The sequence below is a fragment of the Musa acuminata genome, chromosome BXJ1-5 (genome assembly GCF_036884655.1).
Source record: "Musa acuminata AAA Group cultivar baxijiao chromosome BXJ1-5, Cavendish_Baxijiao_AAA, whole genome shotgun sequence".
Lineage (NCBI taxonomy): Eukaryota > Viridiplantae > Streptophyta > Magnoliopsida > Zingiberales > Musaceae > Musa > Musa acuminata.
In genome coordinates this window covers 6394597-6419949 of record NC_088331.1, presented here as the reverse complement: position 1 = coordinate 6419949, position 25353 = coordinate 6394597, and the positions used below count along the sequence as shown (strand labels likewise).

At 41.5% G+C, this 25353-nt stretch overlaps 3 protein-coding genes across 4 annotated transcripts; all 3 read right to left on the bottom strand.

The window, feature by feature from the left end:
- Positions 1 to 3935: 3935 nt before the first annotated feature.
- On the bottom strand, positions 3936 to 8075 carry LOC135674931 (protein DROOPING LEAF-like). The gene is made up of 7 exons (XM_065185196.1): positions 7783 to 8075; positions 6695 to 6826; positions 6204 to 6306; positions 6057 to 6105; positions 4504 to 4579; positions 4317 to 4394; positions 3936 to 4199 (listed from the first exon to the last, which is right to left on the bottom strand). The coding sequence occupies exons 1-7, from the start codon at positions 7999 to 8001 to the stop codon at positions 4134 to 4136; spliced, it is 723 nt and encodes a 240-aa protein (XP_065041268.1). The 5' UTR covers positions 8002 to 8075; the 3' UTR covers positions 3936 to 4133.
- Positions 8076 to 16883: 8808 nt separating this feature from the next.
- On the bottom strand, positions 16884 to 19036 carry LOC135674930 (cytochrome P450 78A5-like). Its single transcript, XM_065185195.1, has 2 exons — positions 18004 to 19036; positions 16884 to 17627 (listed from the first exon to the last, which is right to left on the bottom strand). Exons 1-2 carry the CDS (start codon positions 18931 to 18933, stop codon positions 17028 to 17030), a joined length of 1530 nt encoding a protein of 509 aa, XP_065041267.1. The 5' UTR covers positions 18934 to 19036; the 3' UTR covers positions 16884 to 17027.
- A 2052-nt stretch (positions 19037 to 21088) lies between these two features.
- On the bottom strand, positions 21089 to 25343 carry LOC135673379 (protein SPIRAL1-like 3). 2 transcript variants are annotated; one of them, XM_065182298.1, is made up of 3 exons: positions 25198 to 25343; positions 22703 to 22940; positions 21089 to 21381 (listed from the first exon to the last, which is right to left on the bottom strand). In XM_065182298.1, the coding sequence occupies exons 2-3, from the start codon at positions 22916 to 22918 to the stop codon at positions 21301 to 21303; spliced, it is 297 nt and encodes a 98-aa protein (XP_065038370.1). In that variant the 5' UTR covers positions 22919 to 22940; positions 25198 to 25343; the 3' UTR covers positions 21089 to 21300. The 2 variants fall into 2 exon arrangements, with proteins under 2 accessions (XP_065038370.1, XP_065038371.1); XM_065182299.1 differs by having other exon boundaries at positions 22703 to 22982; positions 25198 to 25301.
- Positions 25344 to 25353: the final 10 nt, after the last annotated feature.

Genomic DNA, 25353 nt, shown 5'->3' with positions numbered 1-25353 from the left:
CTCTCTCTACCAGTGAATCACTTAAATTATGTGATGGAAGTCCTGCTACAGATTCGACTCAGTATCGACAAGTCCTTGGCTCCTTACAGTACTTGGCTCTCACCCGTCCAGATATTTCATTTGCCGTCAATAAGTTATCGCAATTCATGCATCAACCATCTACTACGCATTGGTCTGCGGTCAAACGAATTTTGCGGTATCTTAAAGGGACTCTTAATCATGGCATTTTTCTTCGCAAAAATACTTCACTCCATCTCCATGCCTTTGCTGATGCTGATTGGGCAGGGAACTTTGATGATAGAACATCTACGTCCGGATACATTGTCTTCCTTGGAGCTACTCCAATCAGTTGGAGTTCTAAAAAACAAAAGACGGTTGCACGATCTACAACTGAAGCTGAATACCGTGCCGTCACCACCGCCGCTACTGAACTCAATTGGGTCACAAATTTGCTCAAGGAACTCAACGTCAACTCCACGGTTATTCCTATAATATATTGTGATAATATTGGAGCTACTTATTTATGTGCCAATCCAGTGTTCCATTCCCGCATGAAACACATAGCCATCGACTTCCATTTTGTGCGAGATCAAGTTGCCAGACATCAACTCCGAGTTTCTCATGTACATACAGCAGATCAACTAGCCGACTCACTCACAAAGCCTCTCGCCCGTAAACTATTTTCATCTCATCGGTCCAAGATCGACATCCTTGATGGAAGCTCAATCTTGCGGGGGCATGATAAGTAGATAAGATTTCCTCAAGGCAGTTGAGGAAATCTCTCAGCAGTTGAGAAGCAGATAAGATTTCCTCAAGGCAGTTGAGGAAATCTCTCAGCAGTTGAGAAAAATCCTCCATGCTGAATGTGTATAACCTCCCTACTGAGTGTGTATAAATGGCTGTCAAGAACTCACTATCAAAATGTATTAGGCAATTATATCTTATACATTTCATAGTTTCTTCTACAATTTCTATCTTTCTATCTTCTTCGCTTAATTTCTATCATTGATGCTCTCCAAAATGCCATGGTTCGCCTATCCTCCTCGCTCTAGGCACTAAAAGACCACCAAAGCCAAACCATATGCCTATACACCCTCGGGAAGTCCAGACCTCGACTTCTTCTCCGTCAACAGGATCAGCAAAGAAGCGTTCTGCACCAGGTTCTTGACCGTGACGTCGTTTCTCCAGGCAGCAAGGATCCTGCAACCAACAAGAGTCTGCAAGCTCCTCCACCAAGACTCAACCCCATTTACCTCGTCCACGGAGGCGAGGATGGTGACGACCACAGGCAGCTATTGGCGCCCGGCGATGAGGAACCACTTGGTGGCGCAGTGGAGGAGGAACCGCCCTTGACCGATCAACTCCTCCGACTTCTCGGACTCCAGCCCCGCGAAGCTAGGGCATGCACGGACCGCGTGCTCGGGGGCGCTGGAGGCGTTGAACTCGGGGTGCAGGGGGCGGTCGAGGTGGCGGGCGCCGCGGGCGGCCATAAGGCGGGGGTCGCACGCGTCGGTGCCGACAGACGCTGCGGCCTCGGAGAGGATGAGGAGACAAAAGCGAACCTTCGTGTACCTTATAATCAATTATATACTTAGTTTCCCACTAAATTGAAGTGTAAATAATTTAAATTAAATTTACAATTAAATAAATGTTATATATCCAACTGGTCGATTAATTTGAATTTTCGTAGTAAAGTAGTTTAATATTTAGAAGAACATATACGCTGATATTAATTTTGGACATTTGGGCCCACGTGACGTGGAGGAGGGCGGGGCGGGGCGGTTGGGCGGGTGAGATTTGAAAACGACAAGTACATCGTATCACAACCGATATAACGTACGACGATACAAACCGTTATGATCGGTTACACGATTTGGTTCGGTTTAGAGATTAAAATAAATCAAATAATAAATTATGGTATTTATTACATACAAAAGAAATGCTCTAATAAATTTATTAATGTGATATGAGAAATGCATTCATGTCCTCATAATTTAAACTACGTCGCATAATTGTATTGCATCAGAGTTAGATTCAGATGCTTTAAACCCTTACTGGCGGATTCGGATCGACCCGACCCAAACACCATATAGTAATATGTATTCTGAGTCCTTACGAAGCAGCACCAGCAATGGAAGCAGCTCTCTCGAGTGTATCCGAGTTTGGGCTCCCATAAACGGGCAGGTCAGTGAACGGATCACTCGCCAGATGAAAGGTGTTCAGTTCAAACAGATCAGAGCTGGATTCACTCCATCCTCCATCCTCTTCTGTCGGCCTGGACGACTCTTCCTTGTCTTGCCCATTAGCAACTCCATCGATCACCCATTTGTTCTCAGGATAACCATCCATGGACTTCGCTCTCTCGTACCAAGCTTCTCTGTGTGAGCTGAAATGAGCAGGTTTGATCTGGTGCCCACTGGGCTTGCTGTTGGAGTAATCCAGCTCGTTACTTCTTACAGTCTGAGAACAGCTGACGCTGCTTCTCCTCCGCCCTGTGTGCATCTCCTCGAAACGTCGATCTTTGAACTGTGATTTCTTCCTAGAGATTGTTTGCTTGAAGAGAGAGATGAGGAAGCTAGCTAGCTTACCACCAGGGGAGCTTCGCTGCTTGTTCTTCTTCTTCTCCTTGCACTGGTCGTCGGCCTTTCGGGACCGGCCGGGGAGTATGGCTCTCAGTGTATCCAAACTCCTCCTACCTGCTCCCCAACTCACTCTCTCTTCCCTCGTGCTTCCTTGAAGGCCAAGGCCTTCGCAGGTACCGATTCCACCGGAGAAGTATCGTGTCGCCTCGAACACCTCAATCTCGTCGGAGTCACCTTGGCGGTGAGCCTTTGTCATCCTTGATGCTGAGAGAAAGAGGCCAAGGTTTTGTCTGGAATGATGGTGGTGGTGGTAGAGTTGCACCCCTCTTTCAAGTACACTGTTGATCACATGGGAGGAGGTGCATGCTTGAAGGTGTTTTGCTTTGGGAGATGTCTCCACTTGATGCTATTTATGTTGCTGTGTGGTCCATAGAGCTGCAGGAGGGAAACAAAATTGTGGCCTTCAAGATGTTGAGGTGGTGAATTAATTTGTCTGTCCATTCTGTAAAGGTCTTATCCTGAAATCCATGATGATATCAGAAAGCAAAAAATGTCATTCCTTTATATTGTTTTAAGACCCAAAACCATTAGATTAAATGACTAGTAAATGTAGTTAATGAGAAAAGTAGAAAATAGAGGGAGATTTAATATCTGTTCAGCATTCAGTATTGAGAAATCATGCGTCTAGTCAAATTTAGATGCGTGCGCAAGTCATCAGTCGAAGCATTAGCTGATGGGAAGAGCATGAAAACGAAGATAGATGCTTAGTCACATTCACAGGCTGCCATCCACAGATCTGCTTTGATGCTCATCCAAAACCTTTGTTGTCTTAGATCTCCTGTGTAGTTGCTTTCTTTCACTCGGCTCCATACATCAGATAAAGATGACTTCAGGAGTATATGCTCAGTCTTGGATGTGTCCTCAGCTTCCTTTGTGGGTGAGGAAAGAGAAAACAACTTGTCACGTTTAGCTTCAAGCTGATGTTTGTCTCTTCTTGAGGATATCTCAACACCAACACATCCACAGATTCCCCTCTCTCCCTTTTTATTTGAGGTCAGAAAATATTCTGCTTATGTTTGTTTGGATACCACCAAACTTTTGCATGGCACACATCAGATGATACTATCGGTGCCAGGTCATATACATGTCCAATACTGCTAGGGTTTCCCACCAGTTTCTGAGACAAACATAGTTGCAGCATTAACATACAGTCAGGAGGTTATTAGCAACTCTTTTTCCTAGTCAAAGCTTGTCTACCTCAATTAACCTGTTAGGAGAACACCACAACTGATAAGGCGATCCTTTCCTCTCACTAGACATGGACTGAATACTTAGATTTGGATCATGAATACATATATGTATATATATGAGCAGATTTATATCACTTCCTCTTCATTAGCAATGCATACATAGGATGAATGGATCATAACTAGCAAATACTTCAGTACCAAGAGAGGTTTTGTTGTAGAGAGATGAGAAGATCAAACAAAAATTAACACCATAAGCGCATCACTAACAAAGAGGAAGGGCTCCATATGTCGATCGAGAACCCTAATCCTCCTCTTCCATCTGCTTGTATAAACTGGAGCTTTCCATTGTAGGGGAACTGCTGCTTTCCTGTATCATTTGGCCAAGAGGACAACAAACAATTAATCCATCAAGCTACAGACCGGTTTCTAATGCCAAAGTAACGAGCTATTATTCTGTTGTTTCCATCAGAAAGATAGGATTTACCACTTGTTCAGTAGGAGACAGCTTATCATCACCAGATGTGGAAACAATGATCGAGCAACGAGGATCACACTTTGCCCACTTCAGTCAATGCAAAACGAAGCACAAAAAGGAAAATTGCCATCACTAGTATATGAAGAAAATGTTCACTGAAAGAATGCATGAAGAACTGAGTTGTTTGTGTGATTACGTTCTTTGCAGCCATGCTAAAAGCTTCTCGGTGAGGAATATCGGGTTTAGAAGCTTTGATTCGCTGAATCTCCTCCCTGTCATTGTATGTATATCAAACTATATGTACTAATTTGGATCATAGAAACTAATGAGGAAGGAAGGATTTGCAAGCTTCCGAATGCAGTCCCAATTACATGTACTGATAAAATTTGTGGTTCGAGTGCAAGGAACTATGCATTTGGCTTGGCTAGAACAAATTAAAAACACACATATCACATAGATAATGCATGAATTATCTCACAGATGTGAGCATGAAGCTTTTCCTTTTGAACTCTTATGCAAATATAGAATTTCGATATTCAGATTGGTCCTTTTCTCTCTAAAGATCTCTTAAAAGACTACTACTTTTTTTTTCCATTTCCTCTACCTTTAACTTCAACCAACAAAAATAGTTTAACAAAAGCTTTGTTTTTTTCTCTACATGTCTCTGTGGTCTTCTTCCCAAGTTTCACAGTTCTCATTCAATCTCATTGGTGTACCAATACCATGATAACTTAGCTGTTTTTGTTGACAGTCTTTTCAAAAGAGCACCACTAATTCTTGAGGTGATATAATGTGATTTACCAATCAGCATGCATGATGTACCTCAAAAATCTGTAACAAAGATAGCTTGATTCGAGGATCAGATGAGGATTATGGTTCATGGCTTGATTCGAGGATCACAATTGGTGAAAGAAGGGTGAAGGATGTTCTTGTCCAACATGAGCAAAAAGCTTCAAGGATATGGAGCTAATTAAGATGATCCACACAGTGAATAGGATGATCTTTAATCAAGGCATGTAAAAGATGACCTGGCTCTACATTGTTGGCAGGGAATTTGGGTGGAGCACTTCAAAATTGAGAGTAAAAATATTCACATACTAATTAATACCTCAGAATACTTTGCATTGCCTGATAAGATTACACAGGATTGAAGATTCATTTTAATTTCCTATGGTGTTAAGGTGGGTTTTCTGAAGTCAATTGATGATAGCAACAAAACAATGTGTGCAGAGTTCCAGATACATGTACAATCCACTACTTTGTCATGCACTGTCAAGACCTACCATGTAAGATGTTGGAATTGCATATGCACTGGTTTAATTCTTTATATGTAGATGGTAGATCTACATATGCCAATAATATTCTCTTTGCAGATCCAGTAAGGTAAGGACCTTAGAAGATAATATTTGCACAAAAATCTCATGCAGGAAGACACAACTGGCAGCTATTGAAAATCCACCGCATGTTAAACGAGTAAAATTACACTGAAAACAGTGCAAAAATCTTCTTTTTTCTCTCTCTACCTGTTAATAGTTATTATTGTTTCTTCAAAAAAGGTTTTCTCCGTATTGTTTTTATGCTTTTCAAGCAGCATATAACGAAAAAAAAAAAGGAACTTTGCTACATTAATAGAAGATTGCTATGCTCTGCAATTTCACATCTTTGTAACCACTGTAATATATGAGGTTTGAGATGCTCATGAAGCTCATTCGTGAGATGATGTTGGAAAACAATGCTGTTGATTCTTACCTCATGAAGCGATTATAAGCTGAAGGCATTCTGTGTTTCTTCTCGGGAGCTGTCATCAGGACATCATTAACATTCCTCAAAAAAATCACTTCAGAGGATATGAAGATGAACATCAAAAAACCATGGGGGGGTGAAAAGAAACTTCACGTTTCACAACGAAGGTTGGTTTTTGAGTGGTTTGTTCGCTTGAAGTTGAGGAGGAGGAGGAGGAAGACGAAGCTTGGCCCCTCAGGCAATCAGCACAAGCACCCTAATTTACAATGAAGAGTGTTGTTATATGACATATATAAAGTCTCCAACCTTCTCTCTTTTCCTAAAGCAGTCTCAGAGAGAAAAAGGTAAACTACATCCAGACTAACTTATATGTAGGCCTACAAGCTAGAATCATGCATAGCTGAAAAATATCACTGCCACTGCAAAAATAAAGGTTAGTGAAAGATGAACAAAGGTTCTTTCTTTTTTTCTCTCTCTCTCTCTATCTCTCACTCTAAAATGGACCAAATTGGAAGTAAAGCTAATGACAAATCTCAAAGGAGAATGAGAGAAGCACAAGAACAAGATTTTAATGATTGCACCATGCATCTTGTCACCGAGTGTGCTAGAACGTAGCCTAGTGAAATGAACAAGGAGACGCAAACCTGAAGGCCCATCTGGAAATCGTTGCAGCTATGGGACTGCACCATGGTTCTGGAGCTGAGGAAGGAGAGATGGTTGCAGTGGCCACATCTCACGGTGATCGTGTCCATCACCGGCTTGCATGGGACTCCAACCTGCATCCAAGAGAAGAGATCGGGATCCATCAAAGTGGTTGGAAGTAGTTCTTTGGACTCTCTGCTACCACTGTAACTATTTGTTGGATCTTATTATGCCAACCATGTTCATTCTTTTTCTGCATTCTGTGAAGGCGGACACCGAGATCCGTTCAATTGTTTTTCTTCTTTTATTGGGCAAATATTTCAGATCTATCATTCAGTGAATCTTCTCTACATAATTCTTTAGCCGTTAGCTGATAATTTGGTGAAGAGAAAGGTAAGGGAATACAAATGAAAGCTGATGGGTTGTCATGTGTGTGCTCCTATAGTGCGGTGATGAGGAAACGCAAGAATTCAGCACAGGTATAGAGAGGAGAGACAAAGTTATGGTAATAGAATATGCTGAAGCTTTGAAGGGGCCTCTTTTTGTCTTCTTTATGTGTGGCATCAAATCAAGATGCTCAGCTGCGTTACATGGAGCCCCGACCTGCAACTGCTGACGGGACTGTCATGAACTAGGGCATGTATATAATTGGATCTCCCTTGAACTGCTGCTTTCTATCTGCAAAACTTATTACTCTTTCCTCTAACTATAAATTCATTTTCCTAAGTTACAGGAAGAACCCTAGGAGGCATTAGGAGCCCCGAACTGGGAACATTAACATCATGAACAGCAGTAACACTATCAACATGACCCGTAGAATAACAAAGTAGAGTGCTTTCAGCTGGATCTTGTCAAATATCGGCCACAGACGAGGAGATGACTAGGAGAGAAAAGAGTAATGGTCCTGAGGTGCTAGATCAAAGGCGAGGGAGAAACTTAGGTGAAATGAAGGAAAGATGTGATATGAGGAGGCGTCACCACTGATGCTAAAAGAGTAGCCAAGAAAACAAGATCATATGAGTGAAGAAAATTCTCATGAACATCTTTCCTGTACATGAAAAGCATCAAATCTTCTCCTCGAAGGAATTACCGCAAGCACAGTGTTGCAGTAGGTGCAACGCACGTAACACAGGTGCTCCGCGGGAGAGACCGAATCCATGACCACAGGAAGAAGAAGAAGAAGAAGAAGAAGAAGAAGAAGAAGAAGAAGAGGAGGAGGAGGAGGAGGAAGCAGGGTCAGAGGAAGGAGAAGAGAGGGAGAGAAGCGGTATCCACTTCTCCTGTGCTCACAGGAATGGGCATGCACCATGGTTTAGGGTTTCTGTTCTGGCAATAATGCCCGGGGGAACCCCACTCACGGTACGTACGGCCAAGCCAAGCCAACCCAACCCAGCTAGAGAGCAAAAGCTATGTGGCCTCCTATATCTCGTGATATCTTGGCATGCTGCTTGGCATCTTTCTATGACCAAGATAGCAAATTTGACTGCATTGTTTAACTCGTCGGGATTGCTACTCGGTCAAAGTAACATAAAAGAGAAAAGCTTAGCTGAGAATCTACTGCATCTCTTAGGGTTACAGGTAGCCTTTCTGACTTCACCATCGTAACATAAACCACCCTTGATTCCACATCAAAGGCCGTGTAAAGAATGAAGGACAGAGCCAAGCAAGTACACCAGCTAGTTTGACTCGTGGGATAAACATCAAAACCTTTCCAGATTATAATCTGGCTGAGGCATTAATTACTTGTGGTAATATGCGAATCCATCTCGCGCACAGACAGAGGCAAGAAGAAGAAGAAGAAGAAGAAGAAGAAAAGTATATATCACGAGAGGAAAGAAAGGAGGAGGAGGAACAGAAATTTAAGAGGAAGGTCGGAAAAGGTGGAGGGGATCAGTTGTCACTGTCGCGAGGGGCCACTGAGTGCGGGAAGTGATGTGACGATTCCTGGGTTTCCCAGAGGGGTAAAGGAAGGGACACCCCCCAACGCACCACCACACTTGCCCACTTCGTATAACCACGCCTTGTTTGTCTCCACCATAGCCTTTTTCCTCTCTCACAACCATAGGCTCTGCGGGAAAGAAGGAACTCGAGAGAGGCGAGCAAGACATGGGAGCTCGGCATCTCTTTAATGGATTTAGGCAAGGTGGATAGCTCCCATGCATCCATGCTTCCCTTTCTTCCATTTTGGAAAAGGGTGAAAGGGTGGTGGCCTTCCCAAATCCCAACCTCACACACTTGTTGACCCCAATTTGGGTGGCCGTCTTCTTGGTAGATTTGTTGCTCACTTTTTTGCACCCTCGAAATTATTCTCCTTTGTTTGGTTGGGTGTCAGTGCGCACTCTCACGAGTACTACTATTCTTTTGTATCATCTGAATTCTTTACCCATACACACACACACATATATATATATGTCATTACAAAAGAAATATAATGGTTGACTAAACAACTAAAAGCCAACAATGAACAATATAAATTCACTACGATTAAGGATTTACGTGATCTACATGCTATTTGTATTTGACTGACGCAGGATAGACATTGGTTTAGTTTACCTCTTCACAATGACCTTTTTCTACTGAATAAGTTGCATTTTTTTTTTCTCATTACATGGACATGAATTTGTATTGTTGCTACAAATCGCATGTCTTACTGCATGTTAAGTGATTGATTACTTGTAATCAAACACTGAAGAAAGCAACATTGGAGGTGGGGAATGCACATTGAAATGGAGACTGTTTGTTTTTGTTTGATGCATAGCTTATCACATGACAGGAAAATATTTCCATCATCTTGTGGTTATAATCATTACGAGATATTGGTACAATATGAGCATCACATTTATCCTTTACACTATTGCTCAAAAGCACTGAGTAACTCAAACAACACATTCATGGGTGGTGTTCTTCCATTGGCTCCATCTGACTGACAAAAAGAGCCAGTCAAAGCACAAGCGTGAAGGATGAGTGAGTACTTATGGGTGTTAAATTTTCAATGCTCCCAAAAGTACTTAATCCCTTTATGATTTCTTTCTTTTCTTATTTGATTCTCTAAATTATGCTAAGAAGACGAAGAAGAAGAAGAAGAAGAAGAAGGGGGAAAATAACACAAGTTAGAAATTTCACAATCTGCCAAACAAGACATGACAAACGTAACAAAAGAAAGACTATAATTGCATGCTTAGAGATGCTCAGATTTTGATGTACTTCTGCACTCTTACATGATAAAATTAAACATGAAAACAAAAGGAAAAAAAAAATCCACATTCAAATCGGTATTCTCCATCTAATCTCGTAAAAGGAAGAAAGTGATTCGAGTCTTCTGTGACCTCAAGGTATTATAGAGGGTGAGTAGAACTTCCCTCTTCTCGAGGGACAAGAAGTAGATGGGGTACAGCTCTTATGTCTCGACTTGAGGGAACAAACACAGGAGGCGCTCCTTCCATTCATCGTCACCCATGGATGCATCTCTTCGACTTGGCAACAAGATGAAAATTATTTGGTATAACAATTTGCGACTTCTCTATGGTAAATTCTTGAGTTGTACTCTCTTTCACCAAAATGGTAATGGTAGATAATGATCCAATTAACCATCTTAAAAAGGTATTATGACTACAATACTCCATTCTCATTAGTGTTACACTAACTTAGTTATCCTAATCTTTTCTGAAAGCACATCTACACAATTTGATCTAAAATCGTGGGTCATCACACATTAAGGTGGCATGTGGATCGCTCCTGTTTCTGATACCTAAAGATTAACAAGAGTTTTGTCTTGTGTCTTCTTTTGGTTGTTTGTTTGGCTTGCATTGTTTGATCAAAGGTACAATGGGGATTAATGGATGAACATGGGGTTGAAAGGATGATGATATTGTTTCCAAAAGAACAAAAATCATACTAAAACTTCTCCTTGGAACTTGTTTTCAAGCATTTATTTCTACATATAAATTAAAAAAAAAATAAAGCGAGAATATTATTTTCGTATACCGTAAAAGATACCGTATTAACGGAAACCTCATGCACTGAATTTGTTTTTCTTTTTTTTAAGAATAATAAAAATGATGATTTCTCACTACAACATACAATCTCACTCTTTAGTTTTCATAACATTTTCTTGTTGAAGTTTGTACAATAATATAGGGGCCCAAATTAAATGTTAATAACTCTCACAGCATAATCTCTCATAAAGATGTCGGATCTGTTGTGGAATATAAAAGTAAAAATTTATTGACCACATAAATATTTATTTTTATCCGATCAAGATGTAATATTTCATATTAGATTAGGAGCTATGTTTCATACGTATCTAATATTTTGGTGTAGTCGGTGGATAAATCCTAATATTGATTTATAAGAAACTGATTGATGTATTACTATACAATTAATAGTATCTTTTGTTGATGTTCATATATAGATAATAAGATGAAGTTATCTACCTCTCTTCAGCTAAATAAACCACTTGTATTTGACGTAAACTGTTCATAGCCAGCTGAGCTGAAACTAATCTTGTCTTGCAAGCGATTAGAGTCATCATCTGCCATGGTAGAGGATGTGACGCATTCATTATAAATGCTGCAATATTGCAGGCTGGGTTGTACGGCATGCAGGCATGGAATTGGTGATGCTGTTGCTTCAAAGACAGGTATATGTTATAGTACTCCTAAAGAAAGCTGAAGCCAAGTAATTATAGGACAGGAAATAAGTAGAGGAAGAGGGTGAATAGAGAGGCAAGTGCTGCAACATAGATCTCAAGGAGAGGCTACATTTGAAGCCTACTTGAGCCAGATGTAGCTGATAAGACCAGGGCTATGTGTGTCTTCATGCTGCCTTCTTCCCTCACCTCCCGCTGACCACCTCCAAGTCTCTGATCCCAGTGGAGGAGATGTGGGCCTTTCGGAAAGTGCCATTGGAGCTGCATGCTTCATAGGACGGTCCCTAAAACCTTGCAGTTGCATGCATTTGGCGGTAGGAAGAAGTAACACATCACCTATGCCTTAAAACCATGCAGTTGCATGCATTTGGTGGTAGGAAGAAGCAACACATCACTCATGCGTGCAGGCCTGATGGACAACACATTCATTTGCATTGATTTTGATGTACTCTTTCTCTCTTCGGCTTTTCAAGTTCACAGCAGCATCGGGTAATATCCGGCAAGGAAACCCATGGAGATCGTTTGAAATTTGAATGTGGCCATGGCGTTTTGCTTTGACATGATTGATGTGAAAATTTTCTCTTGTTTATTCTTTCTGGGTGTCAATCTTTGACTGGTCTTTGTCACTACTTGACAAAAGCTGACTTTAAACCTTAGCCAAACTCTCAACCTGCTGTCTGTAGATCCTCTACTGTTCACTCACTATTGAGTGCCCAATCATATGGACCATCTGTTTGGAGGATAACCCTCATTCATGGACCTAATGAACAGGGACCGTAGGGTTAGTATGTGTTACAGCCAGGACCAGTGACAGACTCCTACACATGTGAAGTCTTGGTCTATGACACCAGCCTTAGGGCAACCTATCTAGGTTGATGCAGCACAATCAACATCTACATTTGGATCAGACAATCTAAAAGTATTGGACCAAGTACAATACATGAGTCCATGCAAGGGTGAGATGAGGACATCCTTCTGTTGCCAAGTTGGGTAGTAAGATAACATGGTGTGCTAAGAATGTTACTGCTTGAAATTTTATCTTAACCAAACCTAATGATTTTATAGAGACTCACAGCCTCAGTGAGTCATATAAAAAGCATGGTCTGTCTAATCTACAAGGCTTTCATCAACACACAGTTTAGGAAGGATCAATATATATGCACAATTTAACCCTTGCAGACTGAGTTAGGTATGTGTTCTTCAGATTGCTGCCAACTCCTCCTCTCAAATATATAAGAAGAAAATGAATATACTTGTGACACAAATCATCCCTCACACTGCATATTGCTTAATTGTAGAGGAATTTAATCCCAAGGAATCCACAAGGAAGAGAAGGGAGAATGATGGAGAATTCTAATGCAGTTGTTATTCTTCTTTGTCTCTTGATGCAGAAATCCCACTCTCACAGCTGATAGTTGTGTCTCTTTTTGGCCAATACACTTGTCATTTCTTATGATTGCTACTGCAATCACATGAGTAGCTCTCTCACACACCTGACCTATGGAGCCCATGGATGAGGCTGTGTGACCCAGAGAAATCTCTTGGGAGAGAAATTTGGCTCATGAATCGGTTTGTCCTCTTATGCTTCCACTGCATGCTCTTCTCTGACCCACCAAAGCCATCATGTCTCATGAGCAACAGCAGATGAACAGCTAATGCCAGTACTGCCAATGCAGTAAGGATCTGCTACACCATATTGGATACTGGACATCACACCAAATTATAAGATACTGGCATCTCTTTCAGACTGGCCTTGATCTTTTGTGTTCATGGACTTCCATTGGCTGTGTGTCAGTGAGCATTGGATGTTGAGTGAGTGACACTTCAGAATGAAGGACTCCATTGCAAGACAGCAAGGTAGACCCCATCCATCTTGCTCTAGTCCTATACATCAGGCAGAGCTGCAAGGTAAAAGAATGAGGAATAGCATCAAACAGCTCCATGCAATGTGAAGGGTGATATTTGGGCCAGAAATTATGGGTCTATGGGTCCTATTTGTTATTCATATTGAGTATGAACCACTCACCCATAACAATACTCTTTTGAGACTAAGTTGGGATGCTACAAACACTTACTCTTTTGAGTAGTGTCTTGATGTATTCCAGAGTGATCTTGCATAATATTAGTCATGTTTGAGTAGTCTTTGAGCAATGAAGACATATAGTACAGCAGTATCTGATGCAGAATGTGGTATGATGATGAGAAGCACCAGCATTTGTTTGAGGAAGAATCAACAATGGCAAGTTGAGGGCAGCAAACCAAAGCTTCTAAACCTGAGACTGCCTATGATAACTGAGGTTTGTGCCTTTGCAAGTGGATACAAATGCAAGCCATGATTTCCTTTAAGCTTTATGCCTTCTGTTTCCTACATATCTATTGCAAAAGGTGGGCCAATCCTCTGGAGTTTCACTGAACTGGATCAGAACCACCACATATGCTCTGTTCCACAGCAAACATCTATGCCAACTATATCTTCGATGATGAAAACTCAGGTACCACAATAGGATCTAAAAGCCACAAAAATGCCAATAACACTGCCTTACTAAAGAATTATTAAGGTTTCTTAGCTCAAGAACATTGAATTCTCTTCCATAGGGAGAAATGCCACCCTCAACACATCATATTTAGTGAGCAGATTGAGACATGAATCTGTGCCTGGATTTCTAATTGGACCGGTTAAAGAATACCATCTGCTTGCTTTGACCCTCTGCTCTCCCCCGAAGGTCACAACTCTCCGCCTTATTAGATATACCCCATCATCATAATGAGGCATAGATTCACTAAGATCTTGTGGCCTTTGTTATTCCCCCCACCCAAATGACATGACGACGATACAGTGTAGGAGTGAGTGAGAAGAGAGAGATCGATCCTTCAAGAGGTTTGGCATCTCCACGACGAGGCATCAGGTTGCCTTATTTTTATGACATGGAAGTGTAAGGAAGGTGATAGTTCTAAATGTTTCTATGTGGGATTTGATCCCAGAAAGAGCAGGATATCATGGAGGTTCTTTCTCCATGATTTGGTTGTAGCAATTTAAAGTGGAAATCATCAGAACATTAGAGGCTTGACGAGTACCTTAGCATATAGACATGAATGCAAAGCAAGAGCTTCATGAAAAGCCAATCATAGAGGATAAGCATGCAATAAAGCAAAACTTTGCAAAGCATATATACCATGAAGAGTAGACACTATTCTTGTAACACCCCAACATTTATTTGAGGACCTAGTCATAAATACACAATTTATAGGGACTAAATTGCAAAGGTACAATAGTAGTTTTGATAATATATTTAAAAATAATAAAGAGGACTCATTTTGATGTCAAATGAACTCAAATCAAGCTCACAAAATTGTATTAGGTATGGTTTTGAACTCTCGTATATTATCATTATTTAGATTTATATTTTGGATTATATATTGATGCATCTTGATATTTTTAGTTAATTAAATATTTATATTATGAAGGAAATAAAAAAATTATGACATTAGAACAATATAAAAAAAAAGATTAAAATATGTTGTATCGAGGATATGCAATCAAAGTAAGTAGAGTAAGTATTCTATGACTCCATTTGATCCCCTTTTTTTAAGTATGAATGCATATATTTATAAATTATAAATATATTATTTACATGATTTAAAGATTTTTTTATTATTTGAAAGCCTTGCAAAAGCACTTAAGATGTTTACCATATGTAAAAGCACATTCATATAAAAATAGCTATTCAATCATTATATTAAAAAAAAATTAAAAAAATTTATGAATATTGTTAGTTTTGAAATGATGAATCATTTTAAAAATTATATGTTAAAAAAATTGCTTAAAATTTTAGTTTTGTAAGAAAGTAATTTATATAACAATAATAATAAGATTGTAAGTCCCAATTATTTAGGATCGATTATATGAATTTTTTTACGACTATTGGGATCTATAAAAATTCACATATTTAATTAAGTTCAGAATACTTAAATCTTTATTTATAGTTTCTATTAAAAAAAATTTTTTGATCTTCTTCCACATTTTCTCATACCACTAACATTAATTATTTTATTACTAACATTAATTATTTATAATTTTTATTAAAGTCTCTTTAAATCATCCTATATCTCTTTAGTGCTACTAAAAAAAAAAATGATATATTATTTTTTTATCTAATCAATATGACTTTGATTAGAATTCTATCAATGGGGGTTGTACATTGATATTTGTTTGAGATATGTGTTATATATATTATAAGGGTTCAATACTACTATTATGATTATTGTTTTGATATTTTAGCTAGACTTACACTTGTGAATCCCTGATTATATTTATGCTTATGAAAAGTTAATAATAGTTTTTGTATTGCAATAATTTATGTTTCGATATGTGACATTAGTTATATTTATGTTCTTATTATGAAAATATATTTAAATACATCTTACTTTTAAAAATATTATTAGTAAGTCATGATTCGAAAGTTTTGTGAACTTTATAAGCACCAAAAAACAATTTGATATTTATGGTATATTAAATACATAAAAATTTCATGTGTAAAGATAATATTATGATAAATTTTGAGTCACAATGCTTATTAGTTGTGATTTGCTCATAAAATTATCTTTTAATTTTTCAAAGTGTATAGTGAAAATTACTTATGTACATATTAAAATTACTTTGTATATATTTTATTTGGATTGAAATGTTATAAATTGCTAAGTTGAATTGTATTATTAGTATCTTAAGGGTTGATTAATTATGAATTAATTTATATTACAGTTCTCCTTCCTTTGTTAGTGATGAGGATAGTAATTACGATAAGACCCGGTTGATGTCAACCGCACCTCACGCCTCGATCGACGCGACGGTACCCGGTCAAACGGACCAGAACACAGCCCGAGGCGCATTAACATCCGCTTAGGCTCGGCTCTTCACGCCACGTCAAACCAATGTCACACGCCACCATCTGCCCCTGCAAGCGGGCACATTAAACAACAGCAAGCTTCCCTATAAATACCCTCGCACTCTGGACGAGTGGGGGAGGAAGAAGGAGGAAACACACCGCAGAGACATCTCAAACTCTTCTCTTTTTCACCCCCTCCACCATCTGCTGATTTGATCGTCGGCTCGACCCGACCTGTGTGCAGGACTGTAGACGGGACACGTGCCAAGCCGAGGAGGCCCATCCCGGTGGAGACGGCTGACCCCATCCTGATCGGACCGTCGCAGCCGACCACCTCGGCGAACCCGAGGGCCGCACCGGAAAGATCCTGCCTTCCGGACCCGAACCGAGCCACGTCGGCCTCGAGGCCACGGCTCCAAATTGTTTACCGCAACGGTTAGTATACTACAAACAACACAATATCATAAAAGCTCAGATAAGATAATCAGCAATCAACCAACTTGCAAATGGACAAGATCATTTAAGAAGGCAGAAGAGGAAGAAGATGAACATTTAGAGTAGTAGTTGAGCAAGTAGGTATAACCTACCTATGCATATACATTCATTCCATTAGCTGCATTGCATGGAAACAGCATACATGAGCAGACCATCAGAAGCAGCTACAAAACACTTGCTATCAACATTCTTTGGTCAGAGCAGCACTTCTACCCTAACTATCAAGTTGGGCAGGTGATGGGGATGCCATGGACAAAATGATCTCCAAGCACTGCACTTTCCTATAGCATTTCTTCCCAACAAAACCCCTCAGCACCTTGGAACAGCTCTGCATACCAAAGGCTTCTCCATCTCGAGCGACATCCTCAAGCGTTCTGATAGATCCACACCACCATCTGCAGGCACCCAGTTGAAGCTCTGAAGAAGCTGCGCCAGCCAAAGATGAACAGTAGCTAATCCCATGGCCTTCCCCGGGCAGGCCCTCCTCCCCGCACCGAACGGCGCCAACCTCAGGTCGGAACCCAGAATGTTCACGTCCTCCTCCGTGAACCGCTCGGGCTTGAACTCATTAGGCTCCGCCCAGATGGACTCGTCGTGCGTTATCGCCCACATGTTCACCATCGCAGTGGTGCCGGCGGGGATGAAGTGGCTCCCGACGTGAGCATCATGTACGGCGAGGCGAGCCCACGAGAGGAGCGGACCAGGTGGATGCATCCTGAGGGACTCTTTCACGATGGCCTGCAGATAAGGAAGGCTGACGATATCCGCATCAGTAACAGGGCGTGTGTTGCCGACGACGGCGTCGATCTCCGACCGCGCTTTGGATTGGGCGTCGGGGTGCAGAACCAGTCTGGCCATTATCCATTCCAAGAGGATGGCAACGGTGTCCGTTCCTCTAAAGATCATCTCCTGCACACCCATCAACATGCAAAAGTTGGCCGTCTTCTACCCCACACTAAAAGTCGATTCATGCATATCATACGTAATATATGGTGAGCTTAGGAACCATTATATCACCAAGAATGGCATGGACAGCTACAGTCCAAGAAAACATCAATTATTCGTCCGACACCAAGAGGAGATAAGATTCTGAAATCACTTTCGAGGAATTATATGAGATAAACTAAGGAACACAGGTTTGATATGCTCCACTACGATAACCGCAAGTCAGCCACAGAAAACATGTAGCAGATCAAGCAAAAGGATCAAACGCTAACAACCAAGTAGACAGCACCTTAAATGAAAAGATACGAAGCTTAATGACTGTGTCATGAGCTGCACTTACCCAGAGAACCGCAACCATGTCGGCGTCAGAAAGCTTCTCCTCCTTTTCCAGACCAAGAAGCACATCCACAAAGTCTCCTGCGCCATCCACCACACCTCCACTAATCCTGCCCATCACCCTGTGCTCCTCTATGATGCCCCCCACAAAGGCATTTACTCGTTTCGATAGACTCCTGCACCTCTTCCTCACCCCTTGCAAGTCCAACCACCCCAGTAGAGGGAAGTGATCAGCCCAATTGAACAGACCAAGGAGCTCATACCCTTCTTTGACCAGCCCCTCCAGCTCCGATCCCTCACCCTTGCCAAAGTCGTATCTTCTGCCGAAGACGTTCATCATCACGTTGTTCAGAGACCCAACGTGCAGAACCTTCTTCACCTCCACCACGCCATTCTTCGCCATCAGGTCCCGGACGTGGGCCACCATTTGCTCCCCGATCGCCCTCCGGCGCTCGCCGAACGCGGCTACCCGTCGAGGGCTGAACAGGTGGGTGGAAGAGATCCTCCTCAGGTTCCTCCAGTACTCGCCGAACGGGGCGAACCCCATGGCGCGGTGGAATAGGAGCTCGTAGGCGGACTCCTTGATGGGGCGGTCGGCGAAGGCCGAGCTCTGGAGGATCTCCTTCGCCGAGTCGGGGTGGCTCGACACGACGAACCGCGTGAAGCCGACGGAGAATGCCATCAAATCGATGGCCTTGTGCGAGTTGGCGAGCCCGGCGAGCACCCGGTGGGCTGCGGAGCCGGAGAGGGCAGAAACGAAGCCGGACGGGCCGGGGATGGAGCACGCGTGGGCCCTGGAGAGAGCCCAGGCGATTCCGCCGGGGAAGAACCATAGGACGGAGAAAGCAATGAGGGTCACGGCGAGGATCGGGGAGAGGGCGGCTCGGGGGAGGAAGAGCGTGAGGGAGGAAGCGTCCACTTCAGAGTACGACATGGGCGGGGCAAGAAGCCACAGTTTTAGCGGCGCAAAAGGCAAGGTATTTGGAGGAACGGAAGTGGCGAGATGGAGGTCCAGAAAGAGAGGGTTTGTAAGCGAAGCAAATGGGTACGAGCGAGGGACGAAGAGCGTGAGAGCGGAGCGGTTAAATAGGAGTAATTGAGCGCGGGCATTTCTCCTCTTAATTGCTCAATACAAGTAAACTACGGTATACACTTCAGGCGAAAACCTGTGGTCAATGATCCCTTTGTCCCCCAATGTAACAACAAATTACACGCTTTACCTTTGCAGACGTGTCTACTGCGAGGGTAGTTCAGTCACTTTGCGCGAAGGACCGATCTTTCCGAGATCTGGATCATTGCGTTGGAAGTTGGGACGGAGGCGACGCGCGTAACCGTAGACACCGACGCGCAGGCAGCGCGTCCGGGGGACGGGCCACGAGTGGGCCTCGTGATCAATGAGATTGGCGGCAGGTGATCCGACGGGGCCCGCGCGGGATAATACGTGGCTAGACGGGAGAACCCTCACCAACGATGGCGGGCTCCATCGCCGGGACAGGTGGCCTTCGAGGTGCCGTCTGTCCTGGCCCGAAGCGAGCCCACCTGTCATTGACAGCTCAGAACGGGCGGGTATTGCCGAGTCGCACGGCCGGGATCGAACCGCCGCTGCGTCCGGGCGCCACAGAAAAGCGGCGGAGCCCGCTGCCTCGAGCCCGTCGGTGTCGTCGCATCATGTCGGTGCTACACGCCGGTCCGGTTCATCGACCGGGTCCTCCTCCTCGCCATCTGGATGGACCACGATGCCTCTTGTCGGCGGTTCAGATCGATCCTCGTGGCGCTTCTGACCACCGTCGGTTGCAGCGGCCAACCACGCAGCCCGATCTAAACCCCCGCTGGTTCTCCTTGTGGACCCCGGCAAAAACATCCTCACGTATCGACTGCCGTTTGTGGACCCCAGCAAAAAGCTGACGGAAACCTAGGGGATTGCTTTGCTCGCGTGAGATGATTAGTGGCTCGATCAGGACACAGTAGACGCGTACGTGGAGAGGAGATCACCACCAGCACTTGTGAATAACAAAGGGAAGCGAATCCACATTGATGGTTTCAATTTCACATGATAATGAATACACGAGAATACTATATATGATCATGAAACTTCCGGAGTGAAAAGAAACCTAGTGAACAAGAACCTTGGTGTGCGTGATCAATGTAAGGACACCCTATGGTTGTCATCCTCAAGAGCAAATGTTGTCCAAAAGCTGAAAGCTTTTATTGCATGGTCACAAGAGGACCACGCAGCTAATCATCTCATGTCCAAGTCCCCGTCTCATGCATGCGTTTTGGAGAGCCTACGTGCAAGAAGAAGAAACTCGAGGACAAGGCCTACCAGCATAATTGCTGCATGCACTACCAGCTTCCCTTTGTTCTCATCCAGCATGTGAACTCCCAAAGCCATATTTCCTCCTGGTCTCTCCATCCATCAGCTCCCCAGTACACAACCTGCTGGTTGAGCCCTGCAACCTAAACACTGACCCCACCAGGCCCTAGCCTTTTCTTTTACGTCGATCTCTGACGACCAACGACCATCCGACGCATGCGTGTTGTGCGCTGGGATGTGGTCTTCTTCGTTGCAGCTAGCCATGGTCTTCGAGGCCTTTGATGTCCTTGACATGGTCCTTCTCGGCATCGGTCGAACGAGTGATTTGACGGAACACATGACCGCTCGGCTCAGTCAAAGTTTGAGGTCATCATAGGGCGGAGAAGAACATGTGCGATCGGTTAATTTGGATGCTGCTATCTTGTGGCGGCTTTCCCATGGAAATTTAATACTTGTTATAGTGCTACCTTCTGAAGGAGCGAAGAGCCAAAATGTTGTGGTATGGATGATGGGACACACGAGGGGACAATAAAACTGTGAGAAGAATGTATTACCTGGTCCACTCCAGTCCGCAAATTAATACAGGCAAAGATGGTTAAGATGTTTGCAAAATACTCCACGGGGATACTTTCTCCACTCAATTTTTTTAGCTTTACCCGAGCAAAAATCTATTGAGGATGAAGACGGTTTTCCTTGTGTGTGATGAAGGAGCCTTGTACTGCACTTTATACTTAATATTTGCTCTCATGTAATGAAACCAGCATCAACCATAATATCATGAGAATGGATTGAGAGGTCATTCACTTAAAGGAGGATAATATGCAATCACATTACATGTCTCTCAGTCATTCTGGCAATCATCTAGTACATATTCTTAGGATGCCATACATAACCAAACGTAATTTACATAAGTCTTTTATGACACCTGCCATATGCAATAAACCTTCATTCCAACAATCTCACTGCTTTAAACAGCCAAGAATAGCATCAGTTACTCCCGTTACCAAACAAGTAACCAAGGGAAGAACCACCTCCAGGAGCAGCATGCACCTTTGTGGAAGGTCGATCCTGTACAATGAAGACTCACAATTAGCTAGCTCTCCAATGATAAACAACAGGAAGAAGCACATATTCATCTCTTTTAGCTACAAGTAAATGAGAATTTGTATGCTCTTCAAGTTGCTATTGAATAGATAAAATAAGTTATGATATGAGCTGCTACACAGCTTAACTCAAGCAGTCACTGATTGTAAGGATTTATGTGGATAAATCTTTTTGGCAAGTACTTGTTGCAGATTGGACATGTCTCCTTGCAATCGCTGTGTTCAAAGTCTGTTGGGCTTTTTAAGTAATTTGGCAAGACATCATAATACAAGCACAAATTTATAGAAGCAAAGAAAGCAAATTTGACAGATTGAGATCTTCACACTGCTAAATCAAAATGCAGAAGGAATTTAACACACAATGTAAGTTTCTATCGCCTAAGTCATCAAATATCCTAATGGTTATTAAAACTTTCTATCTCCTAAATGCACTAAGATCTTGCTGGAATATCTTTTGCAGATGTAACAAACTAGTACTAGTAATCCAATTTGATAAGATTGTCACAATTAACATTATTGCTACCTTGAAAGCAAATATGTAACACTCCAATTAGTCCCATATTAGAAGTAGGCAAGACTATGGATGACTTATAAGGGTTTGATGGGCATACTATTGTCAATTTTAACTTAAGTATTTTGGTCATAAGTTGGGTTTAACAAAGTTGATATGCCAATTAACCCATTAGGTGTGACATTTAGTATCAAAGATATTTTATTATTTAGGTACAGTGAGACTGTCACAGCATGCAGCCAGCCCATCAAGCTATGCTTCATATGCACCATGTTAGGATTTGATATGGACTATGTTGGGCCTTAACGAGGACGTTAGGCCTACCTTGATTAGTCCCATAAGGTAGCAATCATAACACGAGAACAACATAGTTAAATAATTTAGATATTCAACTTATCATAAAAATTTTTATTGCAGCTGACTAGAAGCCATGGACAAGAGTTCAGCTTGAGAAACTGCTGGTTTTAGATAAAGAATTTTGCAATTAAAGCTACAAACTATAACCTTGTAGATAAAATCGTGTAAATGATAAAGGAAATAAACTAGAGCAGAAATAAACAGAGAAGTTTGTTTCTCTGAAGGATTGAATAAGAGAGAGGAGTAGATACTTTGCATGTTTGAAATGGAAATCCTGTATATCTAAAGAAGCAACATATGAAGGATTTTTACCAAAAGTTTCATGTGCAGATAAAAAGATACATTTGTAGAAAAAAAATGCACACTTAGCATATACGCTTTTATTAAAGTAGAACTAGTTGAGCCAGTGATATCATACTGTGATGAAATTTCCACAGTTCTGCCCATCTGCTCGGTAGAAGGTTTTTGCTTGACTGCTTTGGATACCAGCTGGAATCTCTTTGTTAATAGGGGGTGGAGGAGCTTGCTTTTGAACTGGTGCAGCATCATCAGAAACAGATTTGGGAGCCTCGCCGCCACCAAACAAATAGCCTAAAGAGCTCTGACCCCCTCCACTGCTCACTCCACGTCCCATTTTCTATCTTTGACAGATTTCCCTGCAAATTGGAAGCCTCAAGAGGATATCTAATCTGGCACAACTATAACGGAAACATCATAAGATTTCTTTTGAATGAAAATGACATGTCAGATTAAATTGTCTGGATAGCTAGATGCTAATGGCATACAGAGGGCTCAAGTTTAAATTAATTTCAGTGATCAAGCTATCCTAGTCACAGAGAATAGTTAAAGCAGTCGAGAACTAAATTCTAGAAGACAGTTTGACTGAAGATGAGCACAGAAACAATTATTGAACTTTGGTAAATGGTACTTCTAAATATGCTGCAAATTACTTCCTAATGAATACCAGAGGCATCTTCATGTCATAGCTAATAGATAACAATATTGAAATTGCATATAACAATCCAGTAATATAATTCAGTCCACCTGCATATTTAATCTTCACATGGTTCTCTACACATGCATGTAAATGGAATATTAATACTTGATCAAATATCACAGTGAATAAACAAATCTACTGGTAACTATTCCAGAAATCAAATTTCTATTCTGTCATATGGAGGGCTGAGCTTACTCATGGCAGACATTTTTTTTCCCATTGAAAGTTCTTCAGAATTCTCTGTTTTATTAGCTGGAGTGCACATATTATTATAAAGAAGAGAAAAAAATGCACATATTATTATAAAGAAGAGAAAACAGTTATCTACAAATACAGAGTAATATGAAAGTGAGAAAAAATGTATTAGCTGGTCAAGTTAAAAATGCTGCATAAGAAGATAGATGGCTGAAAGCACAAAATAAATTGCTTAACCAACTTATTATTATCTTCCAAGAACAACATTTGGTCAAATAGCATGACTGATTAGTTGTGGAAACTGAATGAGATCATGCTTAAAGTTAAGAAAATTCTATTGACTTGTTATCAATTACTTGACCAGAAAGGAGGAATTTCAGATTTGACTTCAGCAGCAATCTCAAAAATAACTTGTATGACAAGGGTTTAAGGGATCATGCTATTATGAGTTATCAAATGGGATTTGTGGCCTACATAATGGTCTTTAGCTAACAAGACTTTAGTGCACCAAACCAAACAATTTTAACAAAGAAACAATATCTCACAGACACACACAGAGCATGACATAGCGTGCTCCTTCATCAGCTGATTAAGATATTAAGATAAGCAGACAGGAGAGTGTCAGATATAGTATTGTTAAAAAGGAATTCAATATAACAAAATTGATATCTTGCATCTTTACTTATATATGGCAGGTCAGAACTTATCATATAAATGTAATCACAATCCAGGAAGTCACAGTTGACATTGCATCCAACATAAAGTGTTTCCTATTTGAGAGCAGGCTAAACTCGTTAAAATAAGCTACGACATTCAGAATCCAAGAAACCATCCGCTTCCTGAAGTTCATGTTACATAGCCTTTACAAGACCTGCAATCCTTGTCAGTCATGTGCAAGACACTGAAATCAAATATCATCCTACAAGCAAAACCAGTTTGAGATCAAAACCAGATCATCGTTTCAATCTACCCTTTCGATAAATACCATACAGCAGCCATTCCTCTCATAAATCACTAATAAATATATGTGCTCAATCTAATTCAAGATTTGCACGATTATAAACAGGACTATATCCATCACCAGATAGAATCAATACCACACAGCAGTCATTCCCCTAATAAGACACTAAGAATACATGACATCGATCAAAATCAAGACTTTGTACGAGTCTAAACATGACTATTCCTTTCACCAGATAGAATAATATATTATGTGATATGGGGATTCATTCAGTATAAATCAATGTTGCCTTTGGTACATCAAAAGTTGCAACCTTTAGATCCATAAATCACAGCATCAATTAGACAAAATTACCAATAAATAAAACTAAAACTAGCACAATAAGTCACAAATCGTCGTTGCAACTCAACTCCATCCACTGTGACTTAAGTGCTAAACACACCAATTCTTGTGAATATGCAGCTAACTAAAGAAGATTACAGCAGGAAATATCAAATCCAGCTCAATTTGACCCCAAATTACATCTAGAGAGAGAATCTGAGATCTGCCATCAGGAAAACCAGAGATCGAACTCCCAATACTCGGAAGTAACATCCAAATAGAGAAAGTTTGTACCAAAAACAGCAGGAAACAACGCACAAGTATCGATCGATTGAGAGGCTACACAAAGCATCATGTAATGGCAAAAGGCACCGGCAACTCCCGGGAACCAGGGAAATCGAAACGATGGCAGATCAGATCTATGGTTAGGGTTTCATACCTTCCGGATCTCTAGGGGATCGGATCGGAGACGGGACTGAAACCTGAGAGTATGGCGAATTGGTAAGGGGGGAGAGGGAAACAGATTTAAAGCCGATCAAGAAAGAAAAAGAAACGAAGAGGACTAACAGAGACGAGACAACGCGAGGCGGGACCC